At 34.5% G+C, this 18737-nt stretch overlaps 1 protein-coding gene across 1 annotated transcript; it reads right to left on the bottom strand.

Annotated features, from left to right (window-relative positions):
• Positions 1–16000: 16000 nt before the first annotated feature.
• LOC116105216 (alpha-farnesene synthase-like) lies at positions 16001–18428 on the bottom strand (the record flags this gene model as incomplete). The annotated part of the gene is made up of 7 exons (XM_031391650.1): positions 16001–16288; positions 16392–16640; positions 16849–16990; positions 17095–17313; positions 17416–17791; positions 17895–18159; positions 18267–18428. Coding segments are annotated over 7 exons (1701 nt in total), but the record flags the coding sequence as incomplete, so codon positions are not given.
• Between the last annotated feature and the right edge of the window lie 309 nt (positions 18429–18737).

Genomic DNA, 18737 nt, shown 5'->3' with positions numbered 1-18737 from the left:
GTGGTGAAAATTTGTAACAACCTAAAATTATTAAAAGAAATATGTTGGGGGTTGTGGGGAGTTAGATGTTAAGGTGGAGTTGTTTGTGCTTTCTTCCTATTATGAAAAAAATGAAAAAAATGAAAAAAAACGAAAAAAAATTGAAAAAAAAATTGAAAGAAAAAGGAAGAAGCAAATTGATATATAAAAAAAATCAGCATTGAAAAGCATTGTGAAGGTGTGAGATTGTGAAGAAAAAGAGGGTTTGTTTTAGTGTGGCAAAGAGAAGCTCAAAGAAGGTTAGGTAGATGTCGAGTGGAAAAGGGGAGGTGTATGCATGTTTGTTTGATTGAGATGTGAAGGAATGAAGATTTAAGTCTCTTAATTTTTGTTTATTTTCCTTGCCTTTCTTTCATGAACCCATACCCTGACCTATGTTAGTGATTGATCTCCAATAGGCAGTGGAAAAATTAAAATAAATCGGAAATCAATCACCTTTTATGCCAAGAATCCGGGTATTGATTAAATTGCTTACATCTTAAAAACAAAAATTATGTACAATATAAAATTAATCCATTCAAAGGATCGGGAATACGTTACCAACGTTTGGAGGCTCCTTCAATATCTTTGATTTGATCTCACTCCTGATTCAAAGTAGAATCGTACTCACGTCGTCCACACAAAAATAATCCGTAGAACCCACTGTTGTTTTGCTAGAACAACAAGGAGGCTTCAAGAATCAAAAGAAGAGAAAAAGAATTTTCTCTCCACTAATGTCAAAAACGTGAGAGGGAGAAAAGAGGACTGCTAGGGTTTTATTTTTATTCAATGAATGAAAAATTGGGTTTTATGTTTTAATTAAGTTTCACTTAATTAAAACCCTAATCCCAATAGGAATAGCCATGGATTCTCAAGTTAATCCATCCTTGCAACCAAACACACCATTTATGGTATTTTAATTTTAATTAATTATTATTATAATTAAAATCAATTAATATATATATATATATATTATTAACATTTAATTAATAATAATAATACCTTTAAATATATGCACACATATATTTAAATATAATCTCACTGATTTTAATTTTAACATTAAAATTAAATATAAGCAACAACCTCAGCAAATTTAATTGCACTGTGAGATTACCAAAATACTTTTTCGTCCTAAAAGACGAAAATATGTCTTTCACAAATTGATTCTTAAATTATCTTCTAAGTGTGTGACCCCATAGGCTTCTTATCATATCGGCAGTGAGTAGTACCGTGATTAATACCAATTAATCATTTCATTACACACAGACTAAGATTGGCCCCCAACAAGACATCATGGCCACAAGCTATATTCGTATTTAGCGAAATAGCTACCTATCAACGATATATTTACCATGCAATCAAATCATTTCATCATGTTATCTCATTGAGGCCAAGGTACAAAAATAGTGTCAACCTCAGTTATCCTCGATATCTTTGTATTCAGTTACGGGACTAATGGCCAAATAAAAAATTGGATTGAGCAACAACTCAATCCCACTATGGCCACGGATTTAGTGTCATTGTCATTTACTGAATTGCGCAGTGAGATAACTTCTCCTGTACCTGGGAGTGATGAATCCTTTGTCGATCCACCATAGTCTTGATACACTCCTCGATGCAGCCAATCACTACCGTATTGATAGCTCTGAATAGAACTATGTTGGGCTACTGTCAAACTACACCAATCGAAGCATAAGGCGCTCTGGTGATCTCAAGTCTAAGGATCACATGAACCACCATTCGTTAGAGGATTTATTCCATAGACACTAGTGTTACCATCCATATGGAATCCTCTAGTGGGTCTGTCTAGTGAACTTGCCTAGAGCAAGCACCCATGTGTTGCATTGGGTTGTCGGCAAACAACCTTGACAAGTGAGATCAGTCATTGTCTTTCGACAGAGTCGTTCTACACTATGATAGCCTTACCATATTATCTGTGTCCTTAGTCAGAATAATATTGGGGCTACAGACATTTCTAGAATAGCCACCATATGTGATCATAGGGTTCTGACTATCAAGATTTTAAACACTTGATACACTCGTCACGGTTCTACCATCCTAAGGACATCTATCATTACATATAACTATTATTTACACGATATATAATAATATGCCTTTTATTGATAAATAAACATTATTACAAAGAGTCTATTTTGCAATAATTGATTGGCTCTAAAGCAGCTACTCTAACAGTCTCTCACTTACACTATAGCCAATCATTCATGTATTTAATACCGAATGACCTTAAGTGTTTTTCATACTTCTGCTGTGACATAGGCTTCCTCAGTGGATCGGCGAGATTGTCATCAGTATGCACTTTACTAATCTGCACATCTTTCCTCTTAACCATTTCTCTGATGAGATGAAACCGTCTGAGTATGTGTCTTCTATTTTGCAATAATTGATTGGCTCTAAAGCAGCTACTCTAACAGTCTCCCACTTGCACTATAGCCAATCATTCATGTATTTAATACCGAATGACCTTAAGTGTTTTTCATGCTTCTGCTGTGATATAGGCTTCGTCAGTGGATCGGCGAGATTGTCATCAGTATGCACTTTACTAATCTGCACATCTTTCCTCTCAAACATTTCTTTGATGAGATGAAACCGTCAGAGTATGTGTCTGGACCTCTGGTGGACTGTCCATTGCTGTCGTAATAGACTTCTATTAGATCAACAATCGTGGAGACTACACCAAGTTCGGTGATGAACTTCTTAATCCAAACTACCTCATTGGTTGTATTGGATAATGCGATATACTCAGCCTCTATTATAGAGTCTGTTACAGTGCTTTGCTTGGAGCTCTTCCATCTTACTGCACCCCCATTGAGACAAAATACAAACTCGGATTGCGAACGATAATCATCTTTATCCGTTTGGAAACTAGCATCACTGTATCCTCTTACAGTGATCTCATTTTCCCCTCCATAAACCAAGAACATGTCCTTAGTCCTTTTCAGGTACTTAAGGATGTACTTGACAACTATCTAATAATGCTCACCTGGATTCGATTGATATCTACGACAAGTACTTAACGCTGAGACATCAATCCGAGTACATAACATGACATACAAGATGGACCCAATTGTTGACGCATATGGGATCCTCTTCATTCTATCTCTCTTATCGTATGTTTTAGGACACATATCCTTAGAAAGATAGACATCATGTGACATCGGAAGAAATCCCTTCTTGGATTCCTCCATACTGAATCTTTTCAATACCTTGTCAATGTATGTACTCTGACTTAGGCCAAGCAATCTATGCGATCTATCCCGGTAGATCTTTATTCCGAGGATGTAGGCTACTTCTCCTAAGTCCTTCATGGAGAAGCACTTGGATAACCAAGTCTTTACCGACTGCAAGTTTGGTATATCATTCCCTATCAGAAGCATGTCGTCGACTTACAACTCCAGGAATGTCACTGCGCTCCCACTTACTTTTTTGTCAACATATGGCTCATCTTTGTTCTTGATAAAACTGAATTCTTTTACTACTTCATCAAAACGAATGTTCCAGCTCCTTGAAGTTTGCTTGAGTCCATAAATGGACCTCTACAACTTTCATACCTTATCAGCTTGTCCATCAAGAATGAAACTATCGGGTTGTGTCATATACACGTCCTCTTCAAGGTTTTTATTCAGGAAAGCTGTTTTGACATCCATTTACCAAATTTCATAGTCATGATATGCAGCAATCGTAAGCATAATCTGGATGGACGTAATCATGCCAACCGGCAAAAAGGTTTCTTCATAGTCAATACCATGAATTTGTTTAAAACCTTTGGCAACCAGTCATGCCTTATAAGTATGCACCTTACAATCCATGTCAGTCTTCTTCTTGAAGACCCATTTACACCTGATGGGTTTTACCCCTTCAGGTAGATACACCAGAAACCATATTTGGTTCTGGTATATAGAGTCCATATCAGATTTCATGGCTTCAAGCCATTTAACAAAATCTAGATCCGATATAGCGTCTTCGTAGGTTTTGGGTTCATTGTCTTGGTAGACTAATACGTCACCATGTTGAGTCACGAGAAAATCATATCTCTTGGGCTCATGACGTACTCTCCCAAACCTACGTAGCTCTTGTGCTACTTGAGGTGGTTCACTTTGATCCACAGATTGTGGAGTGACCTCCTCATAATGTTCAACTACTTCTTGTAGCATATCCTCCCGTCCTTCGTCTAATGCATTTGTGGTTCTAGAACTTCATCGAGTTTTACTTTTCTCCCACTAGTACTTCTTAGGAAAAATTCATTTTCTAAGAAGACACCAGTACGAGCGACAAAAATTTTGAACTCTTAAGGATGGTAGAAATAGTACCCTTTGGTTTCCCTAGGATACCCACAAAAATACATTTGTCAGATTTTAGGCCCAATTTGTTCGAAGTCAATTTCTTGACATAAGCTTCACAACCTTAAATCTTTAGATAAGACAAGTTACGTTTTTGCCCACTCTATAGTTCATATAGAGTCTTAGCTACAGAGTTTGACGGTACACGGTTCAGTACGTGAGTTGTAGTCTTTAGGGCATAACCCTAGAATGATGGAGGTAGATCACTAAAACTCATCATGGACCTAACCATGTCAAGTAAGGTCCTATTCCTCGTCTCAGACACCCCATTGTATTGGGGTGTATATGGAGGGGTGAGTTGTGATACTATCCCACATTCCTTTAGGTATTCAGAAAACCCTGAGCTCAAGTATTCACCTCTTCGATCCGACCGAAGAGTCTTAATACTTTTGCCTAACATATTTTATACTTCATTCTTGAATTCTTTGAATTTATCAAAGGCTTCATATTTATGTCTCATAAGGTAGACATATCCATATCTACTAAAATCATCATTAAATGAGATGAAGTATGAATATCCACGTCTGGCTTCAACTGTTAGTAGACTGCATACAACACTATGGATGATGCATAACAGTTTAGCAGCTCCTTCACTTTGTCCTGTGAAAGGCGACTTAGTCATCTTGCCTAAAAGGCTTAACTCGCATACCTCAAATGACTGGAAGTCAAAAAGGTCCAAAACTCCATCCCTTTGAAGTTTTACAATGCGGGTCTGATTAACATGACCAAATCTACAATGCTAGTTGTATGTTTGGTTTTGATCGCTATGTTTAGCTTTCTTAGTTTCAACATTGAGAATATCCTTATTGTTTAAATCAAGAACATATAATATATTATATAATCATGCAATTCCAAATAGAATATCATTGAAACTAAAGGACAACAATCCATTAGAAATCTCAAAATGATATCCTATATTATCCAAAGCAAATACTGAAATAATGTTTCTAGAAATCGCAGGTACAAGATAACAATTTTTGAGTTCTAATATTAAGCCCGTAGGCAAAGATAAACAATAAGTCCCTACAGCTAATGCAGCCACATGTGCTCTATTTCCAACTCGTATGTCCACTTCTCCCTTGGCGAGCAATCTACTATAACTTAATCCCTGCACATCAGTACAAATGTGAGTACCACACTCTGTGTCAATAACCTAAGATGTTGAAGGAGAGAAGTTAATCTCAATCATGTACATACCTAAAGTCGAAGCGTCTGACTTCTTCTTGTTCACGAGGAAAACCTTGCAGTGTTTCCTCTAGTGGCCAAGCTTGCCACAATAGAAGCAAACTACCTTCCTACCTTTCCCAATGCCACCCTCAGGCTTGAGAGCATCCTGTCCTTTGGGCTTGGGCTTAAGATTGGCCTTAGCCTCTTCCTTGCCCCTACTCTTTCCTTTACTACCAGCAACCAGTAAAACAGGCTTAGACTTTTTCATATCCTGTTCCACAGTCCTCAGCATGTTCAGAAGCTCTAACAGTGATTTCACCATCGTGTTCATATTGAACTTCACTATGAATGATAAAAAATAATCAGGTAGTGATTGCAGAATTAAATCCACTTGTAAGTCTGCATCCACACCAAACCCCAAAGCCTCAAGCCTCTCTATGTACCTAATCATCTTGAGCACATAAGGACCAACTTGGGCTCCCTCAGCCATATGACTCCTAAACAATGCACTCGATACCTTGTACCTCTCATGTCGAGCATTTACTTCGAAAAGCTCCTTGCGGTGCAGAATTATAGGAGGAGCGTCCATATTCTCATGCTGCTTTTGTAGCTCAGGTGTCATTGACGCTAGCATAATGCATTGAACATTATCAGCATCATCAAGGAACTTTTGGTAAGTATTCTTTACTTTCTAAATGGCATCGGGATCTAGCTTAGCCATATAAGGCTTGTTAAGGATAGACAATTTCTTTTCGAACTTCAATACAATCCGAAGATTTCAATACTAGTCTGAGAAATTGGATCCATCTAGCCTGTTTTCCTTTTTTATTATTGATCGCAAGTTGGTATTGCTCATTTTAGTGAATCTACAAATGCAGAAAAGTAGAAGTCATTATAATGTTTATTATTATTTAATAATGTCTTTTATTTAAAAAAAAAAATACTTCCACTATTTTCCTCAAGCCAATAGCCCTCACTATTAACTCGGGAAAGCCTGTTGGCTTTCCTAGTGGATTGAGATCCCATCCAGCCCATTTCAAACCTTTGCTTTGGCGAACAAGCCAAAATGGGTTGATTAAGTAAGCTAACAAACTTAATCCACACCAATTGATAGCTCTCACTACCAACCTCAAATGCAAAGTAAGCCAAGAAGCCAATCACACAATACGATGATCAAAGCCATTGTCTTCAAGTGTGATTCTCAGTATCAGTAGAGTGGACACTACATGTCGCCACGTACACACAACAAGTGTACTTCTCTATTATGCCTATGACATACTTATCAACCTTCACTTTGGCAAACAAGCAAAATAGATCATTTTAAGTTGACCCATCACCATTAAGGAAAACTTCAATGAGCTTTACCTCCCGCTGCTAGAAGTGTATCCTTTACATTGGCGAACAAGGTTCCAATGAACAGTGGTTTGATTAAAGTCATGATGATGGAAGGCATTTCATGTGACTTAATATACTTTTTTTTAGGGTTATTATTTTACGCCTCACCAATTTATTATCTTTGTTAGAATGTCATTTGATCGGCATGTTATTAAACATTCAACCTTAGTATGAATTCTAAACAAAAATTAAGCATGCCGGTACATAGCCCATAAAATCGATTTCCTCGAGCCTAGAGGAATTGCTAGGTCAACCTAGGGTTTAAAAGATAAAACTTGGGTCTTCAAGTTATTCCTCTTCATTGCTCCTTCGTTTCTTCATCACGATCATTACAAAGATTTTCATAAAAATCCTATTCTAATTTACATCAATAAAATAGAAACCTTGCATTACATACGAGGGGAGTGAGATGAGAGGAAGAAATACATGGAGATATAAGAGAGAGGTACGACCGCAGGTCCTATTTGTTTATAAAATTACAAACAAACCCAAAATAAAAATAAACAATAAATCTAAGGCTCATGTACCAGGCACCATGCAATTACCAAACAAGAACATTGCATACATTCAAAACATCAATTTTCAATTGGGTGGGTGAAATTATTAAATTACCCTCTTGGATATGCAGAATAATTATTAGTTAAGGTTTTAGAATACTGTAGTTTGGTCCCATCACATAAAAACATGGTCTACTATAGCAGCACGCTCATTGTGATGCCAAATATCATTGCCACAACAAACGTCAAAATCATCATGGTCGCCACAGCAAAGGTTTTTTTCGCCACGGTGATCGTGAATAGTCAACGAGCTTCAATAGCTCGCTTGCCATGGCGAAATAAAATTTCACCACGATGGTTGTTCACAATCTTGATATCGCCGCGGTGATGAAAAAGAGGCGACAATTTTTTGTCATCGCGGCGAGTGCTGATTTTCAACGCTGCTCTTTGCAATGGAGCTGGTCGGTGTGACAAAGATTTATTTCGCCGCAGCGATCGATGTAGACCAGTGAGCATGTAGCACAAATTTTTCGGTTTTTCGCGTAACGACGCGAATCCAAATCGAATCAAATGCAATAACATTCGATCAGGACAAACACCAACCAACAAAATTCATCAACATATCATTTAATCAGTTGATCATTGAAAACATGCCATTAACACAGAATTTTCCAGATTTAAAAACATTCAAATCATGCAATATAACATGTTATCAAACAAATACACATGTCATCAAATATCATAAACAATATAATTTAATACCCGAGGCTCTGATACCACTGTTAGTGATTGATTTCCAGTAGGCAGCGGAAAAATTAAAATAAATCGGAAATCAATGACCTTTTACGCCAAGATCCGAGTATTGATTAAATTGCTTACATGTTAAAAACAAAAATTATGTACAATATAAAATTAATTCACTCAAAGGATCAGGAATACGTTACCAACGTTTGGAGGCTCCTTCAATATCTTTGATTTGATCTCACTCCCGATTCAAAGTAGAATCGTACTCATGTCGTCCAAACAAAGATAATTCGTAAAACCCACTGTTGTTTTGCTAGAACAACAAGGAGGCTTCAAGAATCAAAAGAAGAGAAAAAGAATTTTCTCTCCACTAATGTCAAAAATGTGAGAGGGAGAAAAGAGGGTGGCTAGGGTTTTAGTTTTATTCAATGAATGAAAAATTGTGTATTATGTTTTAATTAAGTTTCACTTAATTAAAACCCTAATCCCAATAGGAATAGCCATGGATTCTCAAGTTAATCCATCCTTGCAACCAAACACACCCTTTATGATATTTTAATTTTAATTAATTATTATTATAATTAAAATCAATTAATATATATATGTATATATGTAATTTATTAACATTAAATTAACAATAATAATCTATTTAAATATATGAGCACATATATTTAAATATAATCTCACTGATTTTAATTTTAATATTAAAATTAAATATAGGCAACAACATCAGCAAATTTAATTGCACTGTGAGATTACCAAAATACCTTTTTATCCTAAAAGACGAAAATACCCCTTTCACAAATTGATTCTTAAATTATCTTCTAAATGTGTGACCCTTAGACTCATTATCATATCGGCAATGAGTAGTATCGTGATTAATATCAATTAATCGTCTCACTACACACAAACTAAGATTGGCCCTCAGCAAGGCATCATGGCCACTCGATATATTCGGATTTAGCGAAATAGCTACCTATCAACGATATAGTTACCGTGCACTCAAATCATTTCATCATGTTATCTCATTGAGGCCAAGGTGCAGAAATAGTGTCAACCTCAATTATTCTCGATATCTTTGTATTTAGTTACTGGACTAATGACCGGAATAATAAATTGGATTGAGCAACAACTCAATCCCACTATGGCCACAGATTTAGTGTCATTGTCATTTACTGAATTGTGCAGTGAGATAACTTCTCCCGTACTTGGGAGTGATGAATCCTTTGTCGATCCACCATAGTCTTGATACACTCCTCGATGCAGCCAATCACTATCGTATTGATAGCTCTTAATAGAACTACGTTGAGCTAGTGTCAAACTACACTAATCGGTGCACAAGGCGCTTCGGTGATCTCAAGTCGAAGGATCACATGCACCACTATTTGTTAGAGAATTTATTCCATAGACACTAGGGTTACCATCCATATGGAATCCTCTGGTGGGACTGTCCAGTGAACTTGCCTATAGCAAGCACCCATGTGTTACACCAGGTTGTCAGCAAACAACCTTGACAGTGAGATCAGTCACTATCTTTCGACAAGGTCGTTCAATACTATGATAGCCTTACCATATTATATGTGTCCTTGGTTAGAATAATACTAGGGCTACAGACATTTCTAGAGTGGCCACCATATGTGATCATAGGGTTCTCATTATTAAGATTTTAAAAACTTGATACCCTCGTCACAGTTTAACCATCCTAAGGACATATATCATTACATATAATTATGATTTACACGATATAGAAGAATATGTCTTTTATTGATAAATAAACATTATTACAAAGAGTTAATTTTACAATAATTGATTGGCTTTAGGGTACCTACTCTAATAACATAATGTTACAACCTTTGCAAAGACCTATTGATCTGAGGTAGTGTGCAATTCTACATTAGTGGAGAGTGGTTTGACAAGTGAGCCTATGGAGTTTGATTCCATGGTTCATATTTGAGTCATGACCTGAACACTGGAGATCAAAATTTTGTCTATGAATGTTATGCATGAAATCATCCGAGGCTTTACACTAATGGTTTGAGGTTGTATGGATGTTCTCTAGTCGATAACGAAAATGGAATTGATGTTTGCATAGTCTGTGGGTTTAGGTGATTTTTTAATTATTTTATTTTGTTATGTGTATATGTGATTTTTTAGACAACTTTATGAATTGATCCAAGAAATTTTTGTTAGTCTTTGCTTTTATTTTTAGAGTCTAGATTAGGTTTAGTGTGGTTGTTTGTGGGTATCATTACTAGAAACCCTCATGAGACTACAACTTGTCCACTAGGGTCGTCTAGGGGTTTGAAGGCTTGCTGCATATGCTAAATGCTACTAGGGCTGTAATCGAGCCAAGTTGAGCCGAGCCGAGTTTTCGACTAATCGAGCTCGGCTCAATTACAAATGGTTCGAGCTCGAGTTCAAGTCGACCCTCTTGAGCTTTGGATTTCAGGGCTCGGCTCAAAGTTGAATTGTATAACAAGTTCGAGTCGAGTTGACTCGGCTCGTCTCGTCTGGAATCGAGTTCTTTTTAGCCCTGCATGAGCTGAGTCGAGCCAGTAATATAATATTCAATTAATAAATTGTAGTTATCATGCCTAGGGTAGTGCTAAGATTATAGGATTTAGCAGGGCAAATCCTTCACTTATTTAGGGAATATTCTAAGCATATCCCTTATTTAATAAATATTTGCTTAATAAAATAATATATTATTACAATTTCCAAGATTTTTTGAAAGTCAAACTTGCAATTCTTCATTATCTCTCTTGAGTTGAGTTGAAACGCCCATGGGGGCATCTTCTCTTCCTTTTCTTAGTCCATTTTTCGTGTTTGAGATTGAAGACAGAGAAAAACTTCCATAGCCCTCATTTTCCTCTGATCTTCCTTTTTCTTACTTTCAAATTTTTTTTGCTAACTTCTTCAACCTTATCTTTACTAAGAAACAAACAACTTCCTTTTTCTTATTCTCTCAACTTCTGCTAATTTCTTCTCTTCTTTATCTAGGTACACCATTATTATTCCCTTGATTTTTCTTTTCCCTTATCTTTATATCCTCTTGGATTGGACTCACTTTAGATTCATTCACCACAGACGCTAAAACTATATTTTTGCCAATTAAATCATGGAGTTTGGGTCAAACAAAGAACGTTTTTTTTGAAGAAGATCATATTCAGATGGTTCAAGCTGCTAAACTTCATTTCTCATACTGAAATTACTAAAATTTGGGGCTGATAGTGATACCTTTGCACAACTCCGTGGCAAAATGATTCTAGGGATTTCAAGGTTTAGACTTTAGACTTTATTTTCAATATGGGAAATTTGGTTTGGGGGGTTTATTTCATGTTTACTATTAATTGCATTGGGGTGAAATGTCATTTTCACAAATTTTTAAGATTGAAGATGGCGTTTTACTCCCCATAGTTTGTAAAAGTCACTAAAGTAATCCTGCATATGCGAGCCATCTTAGGCTCATGAGCCTATCTAGCAGAGCCACCTATTGATCGAACTCGGCTCGGTGTATATAACGAGTTCAAGCCGAGTTGACTCGGCTAATTTCGAGCCAAGTCTTTAATGAGCTTTAGACGAGTCGAGCCGAGCTGGCTCGCGAGCTGTTCGACTTGTCTAACAACCCTAAATGCAACCGTGACAATCTATGGAAGTGATTTAGCATAGTTAGATATTAGATATAGGTTTTACTTTATTTTGATTTTGTTTTTGTTTTTCAAGCTATAAGACTTTTTTTTTTTTTTTTGCGCTTAGCTTGCTAGGGACTAGCAAGAAGCTGGTTGGGGTTGTAATAAGAGCTTGAAAATACACTTTACTTAGCGGTTTATGGGAATTATTTGTGAAAAATTTGCTTAAATTGGTAAATTTGCTTAATAATTTCATAATTATCATTTATGGGATCACGAGTGTGTCTGAGTGTTTTCAGGTTATTAATGCTAAATGTTACCCTCAGATGAAGAATCATGTCAGTAACAAAATGAGTGACGAGTAGAAATAAACGGATCAAGAATCAGAGTTGAATTGAAGAAGTTATGAAATTTTGAAGTTAAAGAGAAGATTTTAGATTATGCTCCAGTTTGAACAAGCTTTAGTATTTCGATGATAATGCAAGCTGTATACCTCAGATTGAGATGATTCTTAGACTATTGGAAAGATGATTCAAAGGGCTACATTTTATGTGTTTACCACTTGGCCAGATTCAAACATTATCATGCTAAAAAAATCACCATCTCTGGTGCTGAAGAATGATGCAAGGTCTGAACTGAAGAAGAGGATTTGGACACCATGTTGCAGTACTATGCTGTAGCATAACAAATTCCAGAATTTATGATGCCACAACATAGTGCCAGGGCACACTCACGATTTCTGGAAATTTAATTTTCGCGTTTTACCATGTAATTAGGGTTTTAGGAGTCCTAAACTAATTAGAAATGGGGGAAACGAAACCCTAACCCTTTGGGGATAAAAATAGGAGTCTTTAGCTTTGTTTCAAGGGATTTTCTTGGAGAGAATTAGAGGAGGACCAACGGCTAGAGAAGAAAAAGCAACATATTTTTTGAAGCTTTTGGAGTCACATCAAAGAGAAGTTCTTATTTCTTTCTTGAACTCATGTTTCTTACTTTAATAAAGATGGTTGTTCCTTTCATAATTACTATAAACTAATTTTATTTTCTAGGGCTAAGATGTAGCTCAATCTCTTGATTATGTGTTGATTTATTATGTTGATTTTTATTAAGATTTCTTCCTAAGTTTTATTATTTTGCCTAATACTTTTGATTCTTCAGGATCCAAGAATTAAATGAATTAATGGACTAGGTTGGGATCGAGAGATGATACTTAGTTGGTCTACGGTAGTAAAACCATAGGTTGAGGAAATGCTAGAGATAGGTTACCGCGATTTTTGAGGTTTTGGTAAACTCCATAGAGCGTAATGATCTCCAATTGCTTAAATCTAATTAGAGATAATTCAAGTTAGTAATTAGGAGCTAATTTGATAATTGTTCGAGAGAAAATTATGGAAATTTAGGGAGTTTGACCTGTAGGAAGAGCTTAATGAAATTAGCAAAAGTTATCAATACATATGAATACGAGTTGACGTAAAATCTATATCCTAGGTCTAGTCATCTTGCATTAAAACCAAAGATTTATTTAGTTATTTTCTTTTCAGTTTTTTTTATTTAATTTCAATTGTTTATTTTTAATTTAGATTTCTCTTGATAAAATTAATCAAATAGTAATAGAATAGTTTATTTTGGTAATTGATAGTAGTAATTCCCTTGTGTTCAACATTCGTATACTTACACTTTATTACTTGCACGATTTCGTACACTTGCGAAAATCACAACAATTTTCATGGTAGTAACAATATTATAGTATCATTATTAGCTACTAGTTTAAATATATAGCTAGTATGTGTGTATTAGCTATAAATTATTTGAATTTGTAGCAAATAAAAAATGTGAAAATTAATTTGTTACAATCCTTATAGTATGCAATTACAGATATTCTAATCTATCCCATGAGTAATTATATTTTTATTACTTATAAATTAAATAGTTATAGTCAAACATAATGTTAATCACACCACTAAAGTGAATAGTAAATTGGAACCTTCAATCAATAATTTACTTAAAGGAATTCTTAGCGAGCTAAGAGTGTGGGCTTTTATAAATAAAATTTTATTTTAAAGGATCTATGAGATTTTTGTTTTTTCTATGATGATTTAAAGCTAACACATTATGAAATATAGATGATTTTAGGTATGTGATATGAGATATTATAAAAATTGGTAATGTTACATATTTGTATACATGATATGCAATGATTACATTAATCTATATGATTAATCTTTTTTTTTTTTTTTTTCAAATTTGATATTACATATTAGTGGAAATTCTTAAATAGTCAGGAAATATTGATATGACATTGAAGCATTCATATTTTGTAAACAAATTAGTTGTTAACATTTTAAATTATTAGGATGAAGGATTTTACGAGTAGACAATTATTTGATTGAAAATGACTTTATTAATTTTTTATTTTTTATATTAGAATTTTTCTTATGACGTCATATTATCTATTTAATATAAAATATTGCTATAAATTTGTAATTATTATTAAATTTGTTAATTATAGCAATATTTGTTACAATTAATTTTAATCAAAGCAATAAATTATAAATTCTTGATATAAATTATTTATTCCATTGCAAATAATTATAATATTTACCTACAAATTAAAAGTATTCATGGCAAGTATTTTCAATAATTAGCTATTAACACACTATGTCCATAGCAAATAAATTTCATATATAGATATGACTTCAATATGTCCATAGCAAATAACAAATCAAAAGTATTCATTGCAAGTAATTTCAATATTTAACTATTAACACATTATGTCCATAGCAATATCTTTTTATATATAGATATGACTTCTATATGTCCGTAGCAAATAATTTAAAATTTAGTTACGAATTTACTATATGTGTGGCAAATAAGCTTTTTATTTAGTTACGAATTTAGTGGTCACGTAACTAAAATGTTAATATATTTGCCATGGATATTATTTTTGTAGCAGGAATGTTCAAGTTTTAGTGATATTTGTGTAGCTAAAATGCAAACATAGACATACAGATTATTCTTCATGGCTATAAAGGCAAAGCTTTTACTACAAGCTTATTATTATTATGGCAAAAACATTTAAGTTTTTAGTTATATATTAATCTCATCCATAGCAAAAAAATATAAACTGTTAGTTATATAAGCAAAAAGTTACATGTCTAACTTTTAGTTGTACCACTTCTAGCTACGATAAGCTAGAAAAAATTGCATTTGTAGCTAAACTATTGAGCTACCCAAATTCATATTTTTGGATACAATGAACACCATTGTTAGAAATGCATAATGTTGTAGTGATTGCTCAGTTAAATACAGTAAGCGGACAACTTTGTGGTTTGTTTGTTGATTTCCGATCGCCGGCACTCCCCAATGCTCGCGGCAATGGAAGAGGCTAAGAAGAGAAGAGGAGCAAAAGAGAGAAGGGTAATTTCGTCTTCACAATAAAAATTATTGTATTTAACAGAAATTGTTAATGGAATATAAGGTTTGGATAGTAAAATGGTATTTTAAAAGTCTATGAATGGGAAAATGTCATTACTATCATTTGAGTGGGAAAAAGTCGTTTACTCATTTGTAAACAAGGATAAGGAAACTATTCTGGTCAATTAAACATGCAGAACAAAATGAAAGCACTTTCAATTGAAGAAAACGATTAAAGCATAGCGTTTTTGGATTTTTTTTTATTATTTATTTATTGGATTATGGAATCAAATGAAAATTGAAGAACATTCTCTGTTCTCCTGAGATTTGTCATAGTTTTTCCCTTTTGCAGGGGGTAAATATTGGTGGATTAATAAGTTGTACTCTGAAGGTGAAGGATGTTATAGTGAAAATGTTACAAGGCTGGAAAGATAGTTAGTCGGGGCTATTTAGCACCACTCATTTATTACTCATTTATGCATTTGGGAGGCCACTTTTTTCTGCAACTCATGAAACCTTCCTTGCAGTCTCAGGGTTGCAAAATTATTGCACTTAATTTCTGAGTCCGATTATTACATTAAATAAAGTAACAGATTAAATTAGACAGCATATATAATTCGAATTTGGAAGCAGGAAAGGATTACATGACTATTGTAATTTCTTCAACAGTACATTATTATGTACTGGAATCTCAACGTACATAACTTACATTATCATACATACTTATTAATTGAAAGCTTGGAAACCTTATAATTAAACTTGAAACTCATGTTTAGTTTTAAATAGGTTTGATGAGTAAAGAGAGGATTTGCTTCTTAGTATCACGGTCTTGAACTCCAAAACCATCTCCATTCTCGTAAAGACAGTGCGCCACACGTGCAAAGTTTGTGGTAATATTCACAAATGGTTTCAGCAAAGACGATTGGGTGAAACAGTGTCCATTAATACTTGTCCAACTTTTATTTATCATCTCTTTAATATGACTCCGAGCTATCTCCTCTGATACATCCAATTCTCTCATATAACACAAGATTGATGAAGCTACATCACCTCTCTCCAGTTCCACCTGTCATAAATTAAATACGTACACTTAATTAGTTATGTTTATTATTACACAAGAAATTAACAGACTTTTAATTGATTTGTATGAAAGGAATATTTAATTATACCGCTGAAGTGCCTAGATCATTGCATAGCCGGATTACTAGAGATGAATTGTACACGAGTTCCTGATTTTTCCTGAGAAATTCTATCATTTCCACTGTGGCCTCATTCATTATTGAGAAAAATGAATGGACAGAAAGCACTGTACCGGATGATGAAATCCATGCATTACTCAAATACTCTTGTAGGGATGGGGTATGTCCATCGTGGTACCACTTCGCTTCCACAAATAATGATTTACAAAATTCTGCCCACTAAATAACATAAACACAACATTTTTATTAATTGCTTCATAAATAAATATAGTGATATTGACAGGCCAGTGACCAGAAAATTAATTAATTATATAATAATTTTTGTTGGGATCATTTAATGTTGTCTATATCATGTGTGTCATACCAGAAAATTAATTAAGAATAAAATTAATAGAATTTTCCCAAATTCATGGACGAGATTTAATACCACTTTCTTCAGTTGAGGTAAGACAGAATCGTTCCAACCCTTCTTCTGAATTTCATAAGCGATTTCGTTAGTAGTGTCATACAGTGCTTGAAAAGATATCTTCATACACTCTGGCAGATGTTCAATTTCCTTGGAATCCCATCTGAATTTTGAGTAATAAATTATATTTTGAAAGAATTAAAGATCCATTTCAAATTGTATGGCCGGTTATTCGAGTATTTCCTGATTAAAAAAAAAGATACTAACATATCAACAGCATTGGTGAAGTGTTGTAGTTGTTGCAATGAACCATAAATGTCATAAATATCATCGATCACTAGTATGAAGATAACGACTTTAGTGAGCCATATTCTAAAACAGCTGAACTCAGCCTCATAAACAAGTCCCACTGCACACATGAAGCTTTCAACCAGTCGATCTCTGGTAAATTTTAATTTCTCAATTAGGCCAAGATTCCTCCACCACCTAATGTCACAAAACAACAAAACATTACTTTCCAATATATATATATATATATATATATTGTAAGGATTATGCTTAAATTTATATAAGATATGTACAACGTACCTGGAAACCTCCCTAAGATCATTTTGGAGTGTGGCTTGAACCCTATTAAAGTTGAGTTTTGCTAACTCCAATAAACTTGCGTTCATTTGTTTTTCCTTCTCGTAAGCGTTCATGTGCCATCTGACTTCAAACCACGGCACTCTTCTGTGCAAAGGAAGTTCCAAAGCATGGGCAACTTTCTCCGCAAGTTCACTATCCAAATTACAACAATGGATATCTTTCAGGGTTCCAATTGAGAAAACTTTAGCCTTGTCCAAAATGTTTTCACCCTCTAAAGCCAGATTTGAGGCTTCAAATAGTTCGATCAATCCTTTCGCATCTCTACATTTTGTCGTTGAGAATGAACCATCTTCATCCATGAAGCCACTAAAGATATCTGAATTACAAACCATCCATGCATTTTAAAGTGAGATTATATGCCACTTAAAAAAAAAACAAAAAAAATCTGTCTAAATTTACAATGTGTAAGAAATTTATACCTTGTGAAATTTCATAGCCATGCTGCCTGAAGAGCCTAAACCATAAAGCAGTGGCATAAAGGTCCTCTTCTACACAAGATTTATCATTCTGAATTGAAGCTATGTCATCTAAATCTTCCTGAATTTCGTTTTCAAAGAAGGTGGACAGACCTAATTTCCTGATGTTGTCAATTAGTTCTAGCTTGGCTAAAACGTCTATGACTTCAACAAACATACGTTTCACGTCCTCTTTCAATGTATCAGCCCGGAGTCTATATCCCTCTTCCTGCTAAAACACACCACACAGTTAACCCCGACGTCTAAAAATTGCACATATCTAATTTAGTTAATAAGTTTTCAAATAAAAAATAAGGTCCTGGGGATAAATCAGACCTCATATTTGGTATGAAGGGACTGTATGAAATCATATTTCCAAATGCTTGGCTTATAAGTGGCAGAGTTATGTCTTGGTGGTATAATATCAGAGGCTTCGGACTTCATCTGGCAATACAGATATTGTTGTTGAGATTGAAGCTGCTTCGTTTGATCCAGGATGATAGTTCAAGAAAGTAATATGGAAATTGGATATGTTCAGAGAGTAATATGGAAATCGGAAAGCTGTTGGTTGTTCTTTGGTTTGCATGCTTCGCTATGTTATATACAGATATAGGCAATTGGACAGAAGTTTCGGAAAATTAATTGCGGTAAAGAATGAACATTGACTTGCAAATTACAGTCACATGAAACACGAGGGGGTAAAACTTAATGGTTAATTTTTCTTTTCGCTGGACAGAATGAACAGAACAGATAAAATTTCAATTATGGCTCTTGTCCTACCAGCAAGCTGAAACATTCAAGATGAAA

This window comes from Pistacia vera, unplaced genomic scaffold (genome assembly GCF_008641045.1).
Source record: "Pistacia vera cultivar Batoury unplaced genomic scaffold, PisVer_v2 Contig495, whole genome shotgun sequence".
In the NCBI taxonomy this organism is placed as follows: Eukaryota; Viridiplantae; Streptophyta; class Magnoliopsida; order Sapindales; family Anacardiaceae; genus Pistacia; species Pistacia vera.
The sequence above is the reverse complement of the archived record's forward strand: the minus strand, read 5'-3'. Positions and strand labels throughout refer to the sequence as shown.